The 22221-nt window shown below is 36.8% G+C and overlaps 1 protein-coding gene across 3 annotated transcripts in view; it reads left to right on the forward strand.

The window, feature by feature from the left end:
- Positions 1-22221, forward strand: part of LOC149775097 (Fanconi anemia group J protein homolog) — a 240562-nt gene that overhangs the window by 126324 nt on the left and 92017 nt on the right. For all 3 annotated transcript variants that reach the window (XM_089944188.1, XM_089944189.1, XM_089944190.1), the window contains exons 17-21: positions 307-368; positions 7217-7354; positions 9788-9907; positions 14118-14189; positions 19942-20065. In XM_089944188.1, coding sequence (XP_089800314.1) covers positions 307-368; positions 7217-7354; positions 9788-9907; positions 14118-14189; positions 19942-20065 — 516 coding nt within the window. The remainder of the gene's footprint in view (positions 1-306; positions 369-7216; positions 7355-9787; positions 9908-14117; positions 14190-19941; positions 20066-22221) is intronic.

The following is a 22221-nucleotide window of genomic DNA, read 5'->3' on the forward strand; positions in this document are numbered from 1 at the left end:
TATGTGAGAAAGCTTGCCAGTAGCTTCTCGTGGGTCGGTGGTTCTTTCCGGGGTTTTCCCTGGTTCTTCCTCCACCATTAATACTGACCGCCATGTATAGCCTATTGTGTGCTGAAAAATGGCGTTAAACCATACAACAACAACAACAACAACAATACAAAGTGTTTATAGTGCTGCCATTGTTCCTGCCTGTCTAGGCTGGACACTTCACATATCACTTGTGTGTAGAATTTCTTACCATATGATTTTTAATGAATAAAATTAGCTGGAATGAATTGTTTTAATTTTCTTCTGTTGTTCATATAGGTAGGAAGACTTCACCATCCTGGGAGTTCAGCATCAACTTCTGGTGTATGAATCCTGCTGTGGTAAGTACAGAAAAAACATAACTATGGTAAAAGGTTCCATTTTTTTCTTCAGATAGATTACCCCGTTATAGAACATTAGATGATCCACATCCTTGCAAAGGAAAGATGTTAACTGCATCTTTTGCCCATAAAAGACCTAAATATGTTGCCTATTTACCAAAACAACTCAGGTGAGATTTTTCTCCTCTTGGATGGAGGGACAGTTACATCTGTTATAGCTTAGATGCCTGTACAGCATGCTGTTATAAAAGGATTTACATGATACCTTCCACTGTACAGCATGCTGTTATAAAAGGCTTTGCATGATACCTTCCACTGTACAGCATGCTGATATAAAAGGCTTTGCATGATACCTTCCACTGTACAGCAGGCTGATATAAAAGGCTTTGCATGATACCTTCCACTGTACAGCATGCTGTTATAAAAGGCTTTGCATGATACCTTCCATGTTGGCACAGTGTTAAGCATTCCTCATGGTCAGTAGTATTTAATGTACATCTGAATATCAAACCATATCAGTACAGCAACATATAGCCATTACTACAGATGTCTGTCTGTCTGTCTGTCTAAATATTTTTGTGTTCAGAGCATAATTCTCAAATCATTCAAGGTATTTCTATGCAAAATGCATTTTGATAATTGAGATTTTACACGGTCATTCAGTATTTTTTGTGTAACCATGGAAACAAAGTGTAGCTAAAGTAGTATATAAATTGAAAGTGTTGACAACCTTTCTTTTTAAAAGAAAGAATGGTTAATTGCATTCAGTTTGGTCAACAGGGTACGCCTCTTCACAATACTCTGAAAGGTCATTTGCCCCCCAGAATTCCTCATCCTTATCCATTCATTTGCCCTCCAAAACTCCTCAGCCTTATCCATTCATTTGCCCTCCAGAACTCCTCATCCTTATCCAATCATTTAATGACTTGTATATTGCTGTACAATCTGATGGTTCCACATCCAGCAGCTTCGAGATTAAATATGGAATCAAAGGCTACATTCTGGCATTGAGCACTCTTCTGTATCTCCTTAACTACGCATTCAATGCAGAAGTGGAGGCAGTCTGTCTGTTTGTACATCTGATAGAAAGTTGTTCAGCCTTGCTAGACTGAAAGGCAAGACCAAAAATACAGCATTTCCTGATAAGAGAAGATGGTGAACCACTAATAGACCATGAAGAAGGTCAGTTCCTGAATCTCATGGACTGTCATCCATGCTCAATATTTTCCCTCACAATCAGCATCAAGAAAACAGTAGTCATGGGAAAAGGCATCACACAGCAGCCAACAATTAACCATGATAGTATTCCACTGTAGGTAGTCAGCAAGTTCTGTTACATAGAGTGCTTAGGAGATCAGCACCTGCTTCGGCAAGTGGTCTCCATCTTCTGCAGCCTTGCAGAACATGCTGGGTATAACACTAAGATGTTGATTTCTGAGGCTTATATCTTCATTATCCACCTGGTATAGCATTCCAGCCAAACCTGGACTAGTTGCCTTGAGAAGAAACTCGTCAGCTTCCATTTCTGCTGCTTCCTTCGTATTACATAGCAGGACAAGATTTCCAACACTGATATCCTTATCTGGATCAGTCTGATTCTCGTTTAACAGAGGGTTGGATTTAAGCCTGTTAATAAAAAACAACTGATATGATTTTTGGTTATGGCCAGAAACTATTGAAAATTTTGTTCCAAATTTTCTATAATTGCTAAACCCCTGACAAATTTATTGAGTTAGAAAAACAAGTTCCTTTGGACTGAAAAATGTCAGGAGGCTTTTGACAAGTTGAAATCCATACTTGAAAGTGCACCAGTTCTTACAGCTCCAAATTTCAGCCAGTCATTTAAACTGTCTGTTGATGCAAGTGATGTTGGGGTTGGAGCATTTTTGATTCAAGATGTAAACAGTTTTTGTTATTTTATTTCTTAGAGTAAAATGATTGGGTCTTATCAAGGACATACAGAGGCAAAGTGATTTTTTTTTTTTTGTATGTAAACATGACCACGTGACTCTTATCTGGGGCGTAAAATTCAAGTTTTAAACCATGGTATTAGAGAAGTAAAAAGAGTTCGGCTATTACACTGGAAAGTTGACTGTTGTGCCATTTGGAGTTATTTCAAATTATTTGGATTCAAAAGGATTAATTCGTTTTTCCTGGAAAACGTGTGCTCATGTGAGATTCTTGAACAAAGACAGCTCTTATAAAAAATTTATTCAGATTTCCAAAACCAGAGTGATATTTCTTGTTTCTACAAGGAACTGTAGACTTCAACACGCTACAGGTTAAAGCATATATCCTCAAATTCCATCTTGGATTCTTCATTGGGACTCGAACTTGAAATCATAAGAACATTTTATTATTAGGACTTCTAAAATTATATTCGTGTAATCTTTTTGGATTTGATTCTTAAAACCCTAAGTTTTTTAATTTTTTTCTTCATTTTTACCATATTTTTCCAAGTAAATAAATTATTTTTTTTTTTCAAAGCTTATTGTTTTCACTCTTTCTTGTGTTACTGTTTATTCAAGCCTAAACACGTAACATAAGAGATCTATATTTCATTTTATGAAATTGCTGGATACCATACTCCAGACTCAAAAGATGAAAGTCAGAACCTTTTTAATATGCCACTTTATATGCGTAGTTGGACTGCTTCGGTGGCCTAAGTAGTAAAGGCATCTGCCTCATAAGTCACATGTTCAAAACACTGGTGGAATCAAACTAAAGATTTTTAAAAACATGGTACTAACGGCTGCCACACTAGGCATTCAGCTAAAAAAAAAAAGGTTAGTAGTTAGGACTCGTATCAAGATAATGTAACTGGGTGGTACATAATGCAAGATCTCTGCAGCATGATGCCACAGTGCTGGATATCACTATAAACTGCCACACTGCAGACATCATAGTGATATGACTGAAAAATTGTTTAAGGTTTGTTAAAAATCCAAATCAAACACACACATATATGTGGTATTTCAGGTTTTTCATGCCCATAAAAATTTCATTTGCAAATTTTTTAAAATTCTTTATGCCATTATTATTTACATCCATGATTAAATGACCTGAAAAGATTTTTATTACTCCGGCTTTGAAGCATAGATGAGACATTGCTGTCACCTTTTTGCTTGCATTGTTGTTTCTCTTTAGCTTTTGCTTCTAGCTCAATTTCCCTGATGCTTTACTGTCATTTCCTAGAAGCTGGAAAAAGACTCCATTTCAAATTCCATATCACCATCCTCTCATGAACTTATTGTCATTTCCTAAAAGTTGGAAAAAGACTCCGTTTCAAATTCCATATCACCATCCTCTCTGGAACTTACTGTCATTTCCTAGAAGTTGGAAAAAGACTCCGTTTCAAATTCCATATCACCATCCTTTCAGGAACTTACTATCATTTCCTAGAAGTTGGAAAAAGACTCCGTTTCAAATTCCATATCACCATCCTCTCAGGAACTTACTGTCATTTCCTACAATTTGGAAAAAGACTCCATTTCAAATTCCATATCACCATCCTCTCAGGAACTTACTGTCATTTCCTAGAAGTTGGAAAAAGACTCCGTTTCAAATTCCATATCACCATCCTCTCAGGAACTTACTGTCATTTCCTACAATTTGGAAAAAGACTCCATTTCAAATTCCATATCACCATCCTCTCAGGAACTTACTGTCATTTCCTAGAAGTTGGAAAATGACTACATTTCAAATTCCATGTCACCATCCTCTCCGGAACTTACTGTCATTTCCCAGAAGTTGGAAAAAGACTCCATTTCAAATTCCATATCACCATCCTCTCAGGAACTTACTGTCATTTCCCAGAAGTTGGAAAAAGACTCCATTTCAAATTCCATATCACCATCCTCTCAGGAACTTACTGTCATTTCCCAGAAGTTGGAAAAAGACTCCGTTTCAAATTCCATATCACCATCCTCTCAGGAACTTACTGTCATTTCCTAGAAGTTGGAAAAAGACTCCATTTCAAATTACATATCACCATCCTCTCATGAACTTACTGTAATTTCCTAGAAGTTGGAAAAAATACTCCCATTTCAAATTCCATATTACCATCCTCTCAGGAACTTACTGTCATTTCCTAGAAGTTGGAAAAAGACTCCGTTTCAAATTCCATTTCACCATCCTCTCATGTCATTTCCTAGAAGTTGGAAAATGACTCCGTTTCAAATTACATATCACCATCATCTCAGAAACTCACTGTCATTTTATAGCATTTGGAAAATGACTCCATTTCAGTTTCCAGGAACTTAGTTTTCTGTGTTGTTTCCAGATTAAAACTGCAAAAAAAGAACAGATTCAAGTCATTTTTGGTATTTTGTTATTTTTATAATTGTGTTACTTTTTCAACTCGTATTTTAATGCATTACATTTGAATCAAGAAGAGTAGTTCATGTTCTAAATTTTGAAAATTTAGTAATGTATGATTTTGATACATCCAATGAACATTGTATTGAAAAGTGTATATTATAAATGATGATTAACTTTAGGTAAGCTTTAACTGAGGTATCAAACATCAAAACAGGAGAATAGGAAATATATTACCATTTGAAAAGGAAATTATTTACCATTTGAATAGGAAATTAATTCCCATTCTATTAGAAAACGAATTACTGTTTGAATAGGTTTTGAATTACCATTTGAATAGGGAATTATTTACCATTTAAATAGGAAATGAATTACTATTTTATTAGCAAATTTATTACCATTGAATAGGAAATGAATTACCATTTGAATAGGGAATTATTTGCCAATTGAACCAGGAATTATTTACAATTTGAATAGGAAATAAATTACCATTTGAACAGGGAATTATTTACAATTTGAATAGGAAATGAATTACCATTTGAACAGGGAATTACTTACAATTTGAATAGGAAACGAATGACCATTTGAACTGGGAATTATTTATCATTTGAATAGGAAATGAATTACCATTTGAACAGGGAATCATTTACAATTTGAATAGGAAATGAATTACCAATTGTACAGGGAATTATTTATAAGTTGAATAGGAAATGAATTACCATTTGAACAGGGAATTATTTACAATTTGAATAGGAAACGAATGACCATTTGAACTGGGAATTATTTATAATTTGAATAGGAAATGAATTACCATTTGAACAGGGAATTATTTACAATTTGAATAGGAAATGAATTACCATTTGAACAGGGAATTATTTACAATTTGAATAGGATACACAGTGGCCATCTTGAAATTCTTGTTATCACAACTCTACCTGAGGGGGCGCTCACCAATTAATATGTACTTTAGAGAGAGTGACGTATGTAAGGTGAAGTAGTTCGCGTTTACAACATGCACAGTGGAGAGAATGTTGGCATACCTATATGTAATGTGGATGATATTTCTTTGGATATTGTACTTTTGGAAATTTTACATGATTTAAGCACACTGCTAACTAAAATGATTGATCCCTTGTGTTAAAAAATCAGCCTAAATTAGTCTAAAGTGCACTATGCATAGCAGCTATTAAAATAGGGAAAATGAATTTTGCCAGACTAGACAATACCAGCTTCTGAAAGTGCAATGAATGAATTACCAAATATATAAAATATAAAAAAAGTTATTGGCTCTTTTTTATACAATTTACCTCTTAAGTTCAGGAAGTGAAAATGACCAAGTAGAGCTAGCACTTTTTTGAAAGGTGCACATTTGAAGTAAGGCCAAGCTGTATACTCTATAACCCATAGTACACCCATCAATCATACACCAAAATAAAGGGAATTAAAGGTTCTTTTAATTATACCTAAGATATACAAGGTCTTTTTAAATGGCCAGTATAACCGGTGAGGAAAGCTGGGGAAATTCTTTTTCTTTAAAATCCTAACCCTATGCAAAATATGCAACTGTAGAGTGCCACCTGAACAGAAAATCATTGACAAGAGAGGTTTCACCAAGACTTCTTATGATGTCCAGTTGGTTTTAAATGAAAATGGTGCCAATCTCACATCCAAGATGGCCACCACACAGTGGCCATCTTGAAAATCCTTTTTGTCACTGCTTCTCTGGATGGTTCTGTCAAATAAAGGATCAGTATGAGATAGTGACTCTTGTAAGTTTTTGGTCTCAGCTTTTAAACAATATGGATCATGTATATTCTTTGATAAGGACCTCACCGTCACAAAGCACCACAGTTTTGAAGCCGTTTAGTGTTATCTTAGTGAATTAACATTTTAATCTGTATCTATTCTTTGATTCACACTTACGTGTTATTCTGCAAGCATTAGGACAAGAATTCAGTTTTTAAAGACCATCATGTATACATACTATTTTAGAGATGAAATCTACAATTTTTGAAAATTAAGAATTCTTTTTCTTTTTTTTTAAATCTGAATAAAATGGTTTTTGTGTGCATTCTATCCACACATTGTAGAAACCAATCAGTTTTGGTTACCTTTTTCAAAGATGGCTGTTTATAGTAGCCCTTTGTGGTCTTGCAAACACTGGAAGTTGAATGCAGTTGTTAGTAATCAAACAGTGTAGACTTTGTGGTCTTGCAAACACTGGAAGTTAAATGCAGTAGTTAGTAATCAGACAGTGTAGACTTTAATCTGCTGGTGCATTCTGTGATCAGTCTTTTTGCACTTGGACGTACATTACCTGATCCGAGAATTTTGCACTTATTCCAAGAAAATATTGTGTGCGATAGAAAACATAGTATGACTGTGTCATTGTTCAAAATGTTATGCAGATTGTAAATTGTGTTTATAGTTCTTGTTGCTATCCATTAAAAAATTTCTGACAATTTTATCGTCCATTTTGTCCCTGTGGTTGTTGACACTTGATGCTAAAATCTGTTTGATACAAATTTCAGGCCTTCTCTGACTTCAGTGTGACAAGGAGTGTAGTGCTCAGCAGTGGAACCCTCTCTCCCATCAATTCCTTCCAATCTGAGCTGGGTGTGCCATTCCCAGTGCAACTAGAAGCAAACCATGTCATTGAAAGTGATAGAGTAAATATTTCTATGCCGATCTTATATGGATGGTTTATTTTGTCATGATGCATGCATGGGACTGACCTATGAACAGCTGTTTAATTGAGAAAAATTTCCTCTCATCAAATTCAGTTTTTCGTTGTTTAGTTCATCATTTCTGTATAACAGAGGAAATTTGATAGTGTCTTAACATTTTTTATTTAAATTTTCTAAATATGGTTTCTTTCTGTTTGAATTTGTTAAGATTTTCTTTACTATCAGCCCCACTCTGATCAGAACCAGTCTTCTGGGGACCAGGTGTTAAAAACCAGTCTGGGGACCAAGTGTTAAAAACATCATGGAAGGATTTAATATGATGGATTAAAAGTGTATGGAGTAATGCTCATGAAAATCAAGGTGGCAAAGCGCGTGCACATGCAGTTAGTCAAAATGATCATTAGGCATTGTAATCAATCCAGACCTGCCAACTCTTACGATTTAGCTGTAAGTTTTAAGAAAATTGCCCTTAAAATACAGACTTACGGGATACAAGCAAAAACTACGAAAAAATGATGGTTGCCAAAAATTCTGGATAATTTGGTTCGTCCGTGTTTGATTTGGATCTGGGTCTCATATTAGAATTAGTGAAATTAGTCAAGGAACCAGACTAACTTTACAGCAGCACCCCAGATGCTTTAAACTGTACCTGTTTGTTCATGCAAAGCATCTTCATGATCAAACTGTTGATTATACAATTTTTTTTAAAAATGGCGTCCAGAAAGTGATGCATATTAAAGATGAAAGGGAAAATAAGCTTTGAGAAAAGTGTTAGTAATCAACAAGAAGAATTTAAAAAAGTATTCAGATTCTTGTGAATAAAAGCTGGAGAGGACACAATTATGTTTATTGGACATCACATGCCAATTTGAGTATGTATCGTGGTGGGAGATATGATTGCCATCATCATGTGAAATGGAAAAAGAATTTCCAAGCATTACGTCAAGCTGAGATAGCAACAAGTCATTGAGTTGCATAGGGTTTGGAACTAAAGTTTGTGCAACTGTACTAATGGTAAATGAAGTCTACGCATTCTTTACAGCATTTTCAGTTGAACATAACGTTATTGTCACTGTGTTGAACTTTTAATTACGTTTTCCAGCTTTACAATGGCACTTATTGATATTTTTTTACACCTTACTGAAAACTGGTCAATATTACAGAAAAAAATAAACTGCCTTACTGAGATGGACTCATCAGGGTTGGCAGGTCTGTCAATCTCCTAGTCTGTTATTTGTCCCACACAGTAAATTTTGACAGTAAAGTCGCATGCCAATGATCTTTCATGAACTGAAAACATCACATAGCTTTTGTACCATTCAGGTTTCCCACATTTTGATTGCTGTCTCTGCAGCACTGAGAAAGTGACTTGACAGAACTGTTTATATTTGACAAAGAAAGGCTTGGTTTACTGTCATAGGCTTTGTTTTGGTACCTAATCCCAAATTGTCAAGAGTATTATCTTTTGATAACAGTCTTTAATAACACTGATAAAACTAATCACAGTCCTAATACAAGTCATGCAATAGGTTGTCACCATCTCGTTCATTTCAGCTCTCCAAATTCATGCTAAGAATTATCAATAACTTACCTAATCAACCTAATTACCTAATCAACCTAATTACCTAATCAACCTAATTAATGTTGGAAGCATGAAACCTATTTGCTTGAAAATGCACGGAAGTGTATATCAGTACCATCTTTTACAGATATAGGTATATTGTCCCTAAATATTTTTTTCTAAAATGACACATTCTCAAAATTAAGTACCCATGAATATACATTTTCTACCCCTAAGAAGAAATCTGATCTCCCAAAGTTAATGTCATTCATACTATTTTAATGAAACTAACAAATTACATATCATGTATAGATAGTATCACATGCCATATACATACCCCCTGCCTTGAGGTCAAGGTCGTGTCAAGTGAAATGCAAAAAAGCGCCTTGGTCGTGTATAGGAATATATTTTTGATCAGTTTTGAAAGATATTTTAATAACACTTTAGTCTGTTATACATGTGGATATAATGATGCCTTCTTTATTCACAAAGGCCACCAGCCATTAGGTCAAGGTCAGAATAAGTAATAATGTAAGTCAGTGGCCTGTTTTCTTATATAGGATGACACTTTTTAACCTCTACTGATATTTTGATGAAACTTTACCTTGGTTCACATTTTATCATAAAGTAGTCAAATCTCTGTTGCTTCGGTCAAAGTCATTGGTAGGAGAAAGGTAATGAAATGGGCAAATCATATGCCATTATTGGCACTGTTGTTATGAATTAATTAATCATTAATTCACAAAAATTTTATGTGAGGAACCAAGTGAATGTACTTGATTTACCACACTTTCATGACATTAAGGTGATTTGTTTTCTTGTGTATTTTGATCCTGTATCTTATCTGTTGTTAGGTGTGGGTAGGAGCAATTGGCCAGGGTCCAACGGGTCGATCTCTGCAGGCTGTATACAAGACAATGGAATCTTTTGATTTCCAGGATGAGCTGGGCAGCCTCATACATAAAGTCTGCATGGTCAGTATTTTATTCATGCTTGCTTGCACAGACCCTCCCCCACTTAGCAATGGCAGGTATGAAATGTACACATATTTAAATTTCAGTGTCATTTTCAAATATTTGCAATCAACTTTTGTAAGCATTCATGACAGGAAAACTTGTCATGTGTATTTTGTCATGTTTATTGGAGTTCAGATTTTGAATTCTTGGTGACTGTCATAAATGTGACTGAGTTGGGGTTTTGAATCCTAGGTCACTGTCATAAATGTGACAGAGTATGGGGTTTTGAATCCTAGGTCACTGTCATAAATGTGACAGAGTAGGGGTTTTGAATCCTAGGTCACTGTCATAAATGTGACAGAGTAGGGGTTTTGAATCCTTGGTCACTGTCATAAATGTGACAGAGTAAGGGTTTTGAATCCTTGATCACTGTCATAAATGTGACAGAGTAGGGGTTTTGAATCCTTGGTCACTGTCATAAATGTGATGGAGTAGGGGTTTTGAATCCTTGGTCACTGTCATAAATGTGACAGATTAGGGGTTTTGAATCCTAGGTCACTGTCATAAGTGTGACAGAGTAGGGGTTTTGAATCCTTGGTCACTGTCATAAATGTGACAGAGTAGGGGTTTTGAATCTTTGGTCACTGTCATAAATGTGATGGAGTTGAGGTTTTGAATCCTTGGTCACTGTCATAAATGTGACAGAGTAGTGGTTTTGAATCCTTGGTCACTGTCATAAATGTGACAGAGTAGGGGTTTTGAATCCTTGGTCACTGTCATAAATGTGATGGAGTTGAGGTTTTGAATCCTTGGTCACTGTCATAAATGTGATGGAGCTGAGGTTTTGAATCCTCGGTCACTGTCATAAATGTGACAGAATAGGGGTTTTGAATCTTTGGTCACTGTCATAAATGTGACAGAGTAGGGGTTTTGAATCCTTGGTCACTATCATAAATGTGATGGAGTTGAGGTTTTGAATCCTTGGTCACTGTCATTGATGTGACAGAGTAGGGGTTTTGAATCCTTGGTCACTCATAAATGTGATGGAGTTGAGGTTTTGAATCCTTGGTCACTGTCATAAATGTGACAGAGTAGGGGTTTTGAATCCTTGGTCACTGTCATAAATGTGATGGAGTTGAGGCTTTGAATCCTAGGTCACTGTCATAAATGTGACAGAATAGGGGTTTTGAATCCTTGGTCACTGCCATAAATGTGACAGAGTAGGGGTTTTGAATCCTTGGGCACTATCATAAATGTGATGGAGTTGAGGTTTTGAATCCTTGGTCACTGTCATAAATGTGACAGAGTAGGGGTTTTGAATCCTTGGTCACTGTCATAAATGTGATGGAGTTGAGGTTTTGAATCCTTGGTCATTGTCATAAATGTGACAGAGTAGGGGTTTTGAATCCTTGGTCACTGTCATAAATGTGACAGAGTAGGGGTTTTGAATCCTAGGTCACTGTCATAAATGTGACAGAGTAGGGGTTTTGAATCCTTGGTCACTGCCATAAATGTGACAGAGTAGGGGTTTTGAATCCTTGGTCACTGTTATAAATGTGACAGAGTAGGGGTTTTGAATCCTTGGTCACTGTCATAAATGTGATGGAGTTGAGGTTTTGAAACCTTGGTCACTGTCATAAATGTGACAGAGTAGGGGTTTTGAATCCTTGGTCACTGTCATAAATGTGACAGAGTAGGGGTTTTGAATCCTTGGTCACTGTCATAAATGTGACAGAGTAGGGGTTTTGAATCCTTGGTCACTGTTATAAATGTGACAGAATAGGGGTTTTGAATCCTTGGTCACTGTCATAAATGTGATGGAGTTGAGGTTTTGAAACCTTGGTCACTGTCATAAATGTGACAGAGTAGGGGTTTTGAATCCTTGGTCACTGTTATAAATGTGACAGAATAGGGGTTTTGAATCCTAGGTCACTGTCATAAATGTGACAGAGTAGGGGTTTTGAATCCTAGGTCACTGTCATAAATGTGATGGAGTTGAGGTTTTGAAACCTTGGTCACTGTCATAAATGTGACAGAGTAGGGGTTTTGAATCCTTGGTCATTGTCATTGATGTGACAGTGTTTGGGTTTTCAATCCTTGGTCACTGTCATAAATATGATGGAGTTGGGATTTTGAATCCTTGGTCACTGTCTTATGGAATTGAGGTTCTGACATCTTGTTACTGTATAGGTTTTGGTGTGGCAGTTGATGTAACATGTCAGATGAGGATTTTTTGTGGCAATCTATCAAAGTTGTTCTAGTTGAGATTGATTTTTAGTTCATGTACATTAAATTCACTTGTGGACTTGTAAGTGCTCTTCTAGAGGCTATAAGATTTCTTCAGTTTCCATCAACATTGATTTCTAATAACAATGACTCTACACATAGCAACAAATCTACCTGATATTTAGATGAGTCATTGCCATAATGCGTTTCTTTTCAGTTGTCTTGTTGAAGCTTTATACGTTTGTCTTGGCCAGTTTCTTGCATGCTTTTCTGAACAGGATTATACATCCTGTTGGTTATAACAGGATGTTGTCCAAACTTATAAATATTGCCTACATCCACCCTCTGTTGCCTTTGTGAGGCAAGGCATTACTTGTTCCATACATGTGTAATATGAACAGAGTTGTTGTCGTTATTCCATGAACCATTCTGTCCCATAAATCACATCGTTACTTTGATATGCATTGGTTTTCCATTATCCTGCCATTATTCATTATCATCTCCTGTCACTCCTTCAAGCAGGGACTGTAATGTTGACTGCCTGTGCATGCATGCATACTTTTTAATGTTGACTGCCTATGTGTGCATGCATACTTTTTAGTGATGACTGCCTGTGAATACTTTTTATTAATGCTCACATTCCAAGACATTCCAAGATGATTGGTTGGTTTTGATTTGGTGTTTTACAGCACAACAATACGTGTGGGTTATTTAATGCCAAGGCAATTAGAGGAAAGTGCCTTACCCAATGACACAACATGGTAACCAACCCAGGACTGTTTCAGTGGTAGAATTAAAACCATTTTGATTGCAAATCAGGTTCTATAACCATTGAGCCAACATGGCTTCCCTATATGAGTAAGGATGATACATGAATGTGCACATGCAGGATAAAATTACACTTAGGATATGGATAGGGCAGTGTAATTTTGAATGAGTAAGAAAAGCATTGAAACTTTTTCATTGCTTTATATATTCTACTTTACTGCTATCCATTATACTTATGGAAAAGGGCATATAGTAGTACCCACATGTTTCCACGATAATCCCATTGCCAATTTTATTTCCACTAATTATTGTTGAACAACATGATTTAAACAAAATTTGGTATGATACTTTACAGTAAGAAAATTTTGAAGAAATTCATTTCTTACCATTTTTTCTTACAACTGGAAAGATCATCCCTGTTTGATATAGAATTTTGCCCTTTGGTTTATACTGGCATGTCATAGACACAATTTCGGTATAGTATTTAAGATTGTGCAAGATTCGCATGCAGCTGCCAACAGCATTTAGCCAGACCCGTGATTACATAATGTGTCTACAGATCAGGATTTACAATGTTTGATCTTACATGAATAGCATTGATTCAGATCTCTCATCACATAATGTGTCTGCAGATCAGGATTTACACTGGTTGATCTCACATGAATAGCATTGATCCAGATCTCTCATCACATAATGTGTCTGCAGATCAGGATTTACACTGTTTGATCTCACTTGAATAGCATTGATCCAGATCTCTCATGACATAATGTGTCTGCATATCAGGATTTACACTGTTTGATCTCACATGAATAGCATTGATCCAGATCTCTCATCACATACTGTGTCTGCAGTTCAGGATTTACAGTTTGATCTCACATGAATAGCATTGATCCAGATCTCTCATCACATAATGTGTCTGCAGATCAGGATTTACAGTTTGATCTCACATGAATAGCATTGATCCAGATCTCTCATCACATAATGTGTCTGCAGATCAGGATTTACACTGTTTGATCTCACATGAATAGCATTGATCCAGATCTCTCATCACATAATGTGTCTATAGATCAGGATTTATTTGTTTGATCTCATTTAAACAGTCAAAGCTTATGATTTCCCTGCATATTGTTTGGGTTTATGCTGTTTACAGTTGGATCTAAGTTATACACAGACTAAAGAAAAAAAATAATTTTGAAAAATAGTCTCTTACTAGATTTGTTATTTTCATTTACAGAATGTTCCACATGGTGTCCTTTGTTTTGTGCCATCTTACAGAGCTCTGGAAAAATTCACAGAAAGATGGAGAGTAAGTCACCATATTGTACTTAAAACATCAATCCATATGCATGCAGAGTAGACCCACATATGCCACTGGAAAATGTGTCAGTAGATCTGGGTTGACATTGTTGACTTACAACCATGAAAAGAACAAACACTAGAAATCATGGAACGATAGAAATCAGAGCAATGTAAATTATAGAATGAACAGTATGTAGATGTCATTGAAAGATTAAGCAGTTGAACTTATAGAAGGAATGTAAAAATCAAAGAAAGAACAGATAATACAAATCATAGAACAAGAAGTAAAAATAATAGAAAGAAATAGTAGAAATCATCAAACTGTAGAAGTTATGGAGGAAACAGTTGAAATCACAGGAATAACATGAAGTTTGAAAGAATAAACAATGGAATAAACAGTATAGATCATGGAACACAGTTGAAATCATGGAAAAATAAGTTGAAATCATGAATAGAGCAAACAGTTGAAATCAGAAAATAAGCTGTGTTGTTTTCAAAACTTGGTGAAAGATCTCTTATATATAAGTTGATGTACAAGTGCTACATAGGTCACATGGGTCTTTTCAAGCCTCAGTTGAAACCTTGTCGACTCGGCTAGACCACAGATATTTTGGAAATAGAAAATTGTCCTTTAAGAAATATCTGAGCTATTCTCACTCTTTCACCCAGCAACAATTAACAGCAAAAATATGTCAACCATGTCAGAAAATACTGAGGGAAAGTGTACTGCATAAAATTGCAGTCAGGAAAACACTGGCTAGGGTACACAGCTCCCTCAATAACTTGCACATGGATAACTTGCAAACCCATTTATAACATAAACACAGGTGTGGATGCCATTTTTTTGTCCTTGAAATTGTGGAACAAATGAACCCTTCATTGTTGAACATGTAGAAAATTGCAGTTAAAATTGCTTACTGAAACTGATATATTGCTCATTTTATCATCAAGAATGGCAGTTTGTGTCTGGAAATTTGAACCAACATCATCAAATTTTCAACTGATTGTAAGAAGTTGTATGTTTTGTTCCATTTTCTTTTCTCAGTACACTGTAAATAACAATCGTTCATCTCTAATGCCTTCCAGTGGCAACACTTTAAGAAATAAATAGCAGTGAAATGAGTTTTATGAGGTAAAATTTTTATTTTAGTTAGGGAAGACTGAGACATTATAGTGCCGTTTACAAGTATTGGGGAAGACTGAGACATTTAGTGCTGTTTACAAGTATTGGGGAAGACTGAGACATTATAGTGCTGTTTACAAGTACTGAGGAAGACTGTGAGACATTATAGTGCTGTTTACAAGTATTGGGGAAGACTGTGAGACATAGTGCCGTTTGCAAGTACGGGGGAAGACTGAGGCATTTAGTGCTGTTTGCAAATATTGGGGAAGACTGAGACATTTAGTGCTGTTTGCAAGTATTGGGGAAGACTGTGAGACATTATAGTGCTGTTTACAAGTATAGGCGAAGACTGAGACATTTAGTGCAGTTTGCAAGTATTGGGGAAGACTGTGAGACATTATAATGCTGTTTACAAGTACTGGGGAAGACTGAGACATTATAGTGCTGTTTACAAGTACTGGGGAAGACTGTGAGACATTTAGTGCTGTTTACAAGTATTGGGGAAGACTGAGACATTTAGTGCTGTTTGCAAGTACTGGGGAAGACTGAGACATTTAGTGCTGTTTACAAGTACTGAGAAAGACAGACATTTAGTGCTGTTTACAAATATTGTGGAAGACTGTGAGACATTATTGTTCTGTTTACAGGTATTGGGGAAGACTGAGACATTTAGTGCTGTTTACATGTACTGTGTAAGGTACTGGGGAAGACTGATACATTTAGTGTTATTTACAAGTACTGGGGAAGACTGAGACATTTAGTGCTGTTTACACTTATTGGGGAAGACTAAGACATAGTGCTGTTTAAAAGTATTGGGGAAAGCTGTGAGACATTATAGTGCTGTTTACCAGTACTGGAGAAGACTTAGACATTTAGTGCTGTTTACAAGTATTGGGGAAGACTGATACATTTAGTGCTGTTTACAAGTATTGGGGAAGACTGTGAGACATTTAGTGCTGTTTACAAGTGCTGGGGAAGACTGTGAGACATTATAGTGCTGTTTACAAGTGCTGGAGAAGACTGAGACATTTAGTGCTGTTTACAAGTATTGCGGAAGACTGATACATTTAGTGCTGTTTACAAGTATTGGGGAAGACTGTGAGACATTTAGTGCTGTTTACAAGTACTGGGGAAGACTGAGGCATAGTGCTGCTTACAAGTACTGGGAAAGACTGAGACATTTAGTGCTGTTTACAAGTATTGCGGAAGACTGATACATTTAGTGCTGTTTAAAAGTATTGGGGAAAGCTGTGAGACATTATAGTGCTGTTTACCAGTACTGGAGAAGACTTAGACATTTAGTGCTGTTTACAAGTATTGCGGAAGACTGATACATTTAGTGCTGTTTACAAGTATTGGGGAAGACTGTGAGACATCATAGTGCTGTTTACAAGTACTGGGGAAGACTGAGGCATAGTGCTGCTTACAAGTACTGGGGAAGACTGAGACATTTAGTGCTGTTTACAAGTATTGGGGAAGACTGTGAGACATTTAGTGCTGTTTACAAGTACTGGGGAAGACTGAGGCATAGTGCTGCTTACAAGTACTGGGGAAGACTGTGAGACATTTAGTGCTGTTTAGAAGTACTGGGGAAGACTGAGGCATAGTGCTGCTTACAAGTACTGGGGAAGACTGTGAGACATTTAGTGCTGTTTACAAGTATTGGGGAAGACTGAGACAATTAGTGCTGTTTACAAGTACTGGGGAAGACTGTGAGACATTGAGCGCTGTTTACAAGTACTGGGGAAGACTGAGAATTATAGTGCTGTTTACAAGTATTGGGGAAGACCGTGAGACATTTAGCACTGTTTACAAGTACTGAGGAAGACTGTGAGACATTATAGTGTTGTTTACAAGTACTGGGGAAGACTGAGACATTTAATGCTGTTTACAAATATTGGGGAAGAATGTGAGACATTATAGTGCTGTTTACAAGTATTGGGGAAGACTGAGACATTATATTGCTGTTTACAAGTATTGGGGAAGACTGTGAGACATTTAGTGCTGTTTACAAGTACTGGGGAAGACTGAGGCATTTAGTGCTGTTTACAAGTATTGGGGAAGACTGTGAGATATTATAGTGCTGTTTACAAGTACTGGGGAAGACTGTGTGACATTTAGTGCTTTTTGCAAGTACTGGGGAAGACTGAGACATTATAGTGCTGTTTATAAGTACTGGGGAAGACTGAAACATTTAATGCTGTATGCAAGTCCTGGGGAAGACTGAGACATTATAGTGCTGTTTACAAGTACTGGGGAAGACTGAGACATTTAGTGCTGTTTACAAATATTGGGGAAGACTGAGATATTATTGTGCTGTTTACAGGTATTGGGGAAGACTGTGAGACATTTAGTGCTGTTTACAAGTACTGGGGAAGACTGAGACATTTAGTGCTGTTTACAAGTACTGAGGAAGACTGAGACATTATATTGCTGTTTACAATTACAGGGGAAGACTGAGATATTTAGTGCTGTTTACAAGTATTGGAGAAGACTGAGACATTATAGTGCTGTTTCAATGAATGCATTTGAGACATGGATTTTATTAGGAATGCGTTGTGCATTTATTTCCAAGGATCTTGAATATTATCGAGAAACACATCAACTCTCTAAAAAAAAAAATTTCACGTTGGATTCCTTACTGATACATGAAGGAAAGAAATTCTTATCAGCTTTTGATTCATATCAGCTTTTGGTCTTTGTAATTAGTGTGACTAACATTAACTGAAATAAATATCTGGAAAAGCTGAATTATGGATTTCAAAATTTTAAATTCATCGTCAGACCAGGCCTCTGGCCAGTTTTCAGGTTTCCAGGCTTTCATGTTGAGAGTTTGTATAGGTTTGATTGTGGGCAACCTATTTATGTATATTAATAACATATTTATGTATATTAATAAGGCATTCAAGCCTGTGACGGTTGAACTTGTGAACACACTAGAAGGCTTCAGTTCTTTTATGCTGGCAATAAGGCTAAGCATATTAGGTTATGTTTTCCGACCATGTGCCAGTTCATCTGTTTCTGCACAGTAACTCAAATTGTCCAACACCTACAAATGCTAAACCTGCGGATGGGTTGCACATGGGGTAAGTCTGGTGATTTGAGGTCGGAATTCAAGGTCACTGAAAGAAGCAAATTGGTTTTGGCACAATAACTCTGGTTCTTCACAATCCTGAGTTACCAAACTTTGTGGCTGGCTTGTTCTTGGTGTACAATACCCCAAAATGTTACAGATTAATAGATAGGGTTACTAGCTGAAGAAAAAAATGGTATACAGTAACCAGAGTTCTCAACAATGTACAGTCACCAATTATCTGTGGATGGTTTGCATTTGATGTCAAAAGTTGCAGTATCAAGGTCAGTGACTAAAAGATCAGAAATGGTTTCTGCACAATAACTTGAGTTCTTCATCATCATTAGTCACCAGATTTTGTTGACAGCTTACACTTTGGATGATAAAGATGCCTTTCGATGAGGCTCAAAATATCAAAGGTCAATTTCACTGTGACTGAAAGGAGACAAATGGGGTCTGCACAGTAATATTAGTTCCATATCACACACCTAGACCAAGCTTTGTGGATTTCTTGAATTTGGGGCAAGGAAGAATTCAAAACATTTTAGAGTCCAAATATTTGGTGTCAAGGTCACTGACTGAAGAACTCTTGAATCAGGAATCCAGGTCAAGGCCATTGTGACTGAAAGAAGATAAATGGTATCCAGACCAAACTTTCTGGATTGCTGACATTTGAGTGAAGAAGCCTGTTGGTGTTTGGTTCAAAGATCAGAAAGTTCAAAATCATTGTGACTGAAAGGAGAAACAAATTTTCTGCAAACAGTTAAAGTTATCGATCATGTATCTTAACCAGAGTTTGTGGTTGACTTTCACATTGGGTTAGAAAGAATCCTATTAAATTTGGGGTGGAAAGGTGAAAATGAATGTTGCTGTGGCTGAAAGCAGAAAAATGATTTTTGCATAACAACTTTAGATTCAAACCACAAACCTTGAACAAAGTTTGTGGAGGGTTTGCATTTAAGGTACAGAAGGGGCCTATTGATTTGAAGGTCAAAGGAAAAGGTCATTACGGCTCAAAGAAAAATGGGTTTTTACAGAGGAACTTCTTTATGATGGTAAGTTCTTTGACCAAACTTTGTGAATGACCTACATTTAGGGACATAAAGAAACCTGTAGAATATATAGTCAAAAGGTCAGATGTTGTGGCAAGTTAAAGAAGAAAATAGAGGTTTCTGCACATCATTGTAGAGGGTACTGATCATCACAGGTGAAAAGAGGTTTCAGTGACCTATGTTTTATGTTCCTGTGACTTTGGTAGATATTTCAGATATGCACTGGCAGAGCAGGTGCGACCTGCAAAGTTGTTGTTCAAAAGACTCCCTATGCAAAGTTCTTGTTTAAAAGACTCCCTATGCAAAGTTCTTGTTTAAAAGACTCCTTATGCAAAGTTCTTGTTTAAAAGACTCCTTATGCAAAGTTCTTGTTTAAAAGACTCCCTATGCAAAGTTCTTGTTTAAAAGACTCCCTATGCAAAGTTCTTGTTTAAAAGGCTCCTTATGCAAAGTTCTTGTTTAAAAGACTCCTTATGCAGAGTACTATTCCAGTGTTGTTTCTTTATTTCAGAACACAGGATTATGGAGGAAACTTCTGCAGAGAAAAAGAGTTGTGGTTGAGCCAAGAGCATCTGAGAGAGTGGATTTTGAGGAACTTATGAAATACTTTTATGACTCAATACATGCAGTGGACAGTAAGTCTTTATTGGGACTATTGTACATTGCTGTTATATAAATAGAGAGAAAGAAAACGTAGGGTTTATGAGAATGCCAAATTTTCTCATCCCATTTTAAACTAAATCTGTCAGTTGGTATGTGGGTACCCGCCCATTGATAATAACCCTGGTAATAAAATGGGCAACTGTATACCCTTTTAAAACAATTTAAAAAAAACAAACATGTTTCCATGTTCAGATCAAAGACATCAGGAGTGAGTGAGATACAGAATAACAAATATAGTTCAATGTCATGTGACTATTGGCTGCTGTGCATTTATCCAGCATTAGGCCTCCGTCTTATTCTCTATTTATAGTAACTATACATGAAACAGTTCCATAAAAAAAGATGAGTTTCTTGAATGTGAAACCATGTGTTGCAGATTCGTTATATTTTGATAAACATGTATGTGTCTGTCAAGACTAAATTGAAGGGAAAAAATGGCGCCAGATATTAAGGTAAACGGAGCAGCAGAGGGGGCGAATCGGACATTTTGTCCAATCGTTATTTTGCTTAATTATTACTTTCTGCACTCAGCGGATCCGGTGTCGTCAGCGCTGGTAAAAAAAAAACGACGTCGGTCCATCTTACACGATGGTGACGTCATTTGGTTTAATTAATACCTTCTGCGCGCCGATCCCAGCGTCGTCAGCGTCCGGTAAGCACATCGACGACCGCGTCGATGTCATCGCCCCCCCTGCTGCTAAGGGGCTATTTACAATGAAAATTAGTTACAATTTAACCGAATATTTGGTCAAGTCCGATACGATATCGTGTCCGAGGATCATGTAAATTTATCGTTACGAATCCATGTGGGGTCGACTGAGCATGACTAAAAAAGTTTCGAAAAACATTAAAGTCCATGTCACCGCCGCACCATGTCTGCCAAATATTTCGTAGCGTGTGTGTATCAACGCCGTTGAACACAGCAAGAATATTACAGTTGTCTCTAATTACTTTTGGAATCTGAGTGTATCGTTGAGTGACATATATCACGTCAGTGTTTTTATGCCTGCCTCTGGAAAATATCCTAGCTGGGTTTTTTTGATTGTCTAACATAACATCATCGTACACGACTAGATTGTTAACGTCGCCATCAATATCATCAATACCCGGTGCATCATTGATATCTGTAATAAACTCGATGACATTTTTTTTAGCGATCGCTGATGCATTCTCGTTGAAATCTTTCAACACCTCGTAGCATCGTTGATCATCTACGCTAGGAGCAACCAAATACAACTTATCCCACTTCATCCATCTCATTATTAAATTGAGTAACAATTGCGTCTTGCCGGATCCAGATGGTCCGATGATAATCATCCGGATCGAGTTTGGTAACGCTGCAACATGCTTAACTGGTTCTCTTGTTTTAGTCGCCGAAAAATCAATTATATTCATATTTCTATACATAAATTATGGATCTATATTGTGTGAAGTGTAGAGTACGTACTGGCACAAATGATATGACAACCGCTACAACAAGAAATAACAGATCGGCGCTTACTGGCAAGTGTGTACAATGCGGTACAAAGAAATTTAGATTTATTTCTGCTAGACCCGGGGATGTTTTAAAAAAAAGCGAGGAGGTGACATCGCAGCCAAGTTATCAAAACTCCCCGGAACCCCGTGGGCAAAGTATCCAGGAGAAAAACACCTTCCAGGATATAACTACTGTGGCCCCGGAACACGATTAGATATCAGACTCGATGATCAAAATCAGCCCCGGCCCGGTGAGTACCCAATAAACGCTATCGACGAAGCATGTCGGATACATGATATAGCTTATCGTAGCGGTGATCTGCAACAGCGTCATATCGCGGATGTAAAATTAATTCACGCGTTAAATGCTATTCCTGATAAATCATTCAAAGAAAAATTGGCTTCATGGTTGGTAAAATCGGCTATGAAAGGTAAATTAATGATTGGAAGCGGAGCTTCTGGCGCTGGTAATTGAAAACGATAGCGTTTATAATAACAACATGGAATCCATCTATTATTCTCCGAGAGGATACTGGAAGGGGAAGGCCGCAATTGGTAAGCTTGCAAGCGCTGCAAAGGTAACAAAGACCACTGCGGCTAATTGGTTATCCAAACAGGCTATATGGCAAATCTATCTACCACCGCCTAAACA

Source organism: Sinohyriopsis cumingii, chromosome 19, assembly GCF_028554795.1.
Source record: "Sinohyriopsis cumingii isolate HCF-2022 chromosome 19, ASM2855479v2, whole genome shotgun sequence".
Taxonomy (NCBI): Eukaryota; Metazoa; Mollusca; class Bivalvia; order Unionida; family Unionidae; genus Sinohyriopsis; species Sinohyriopsis cumingii.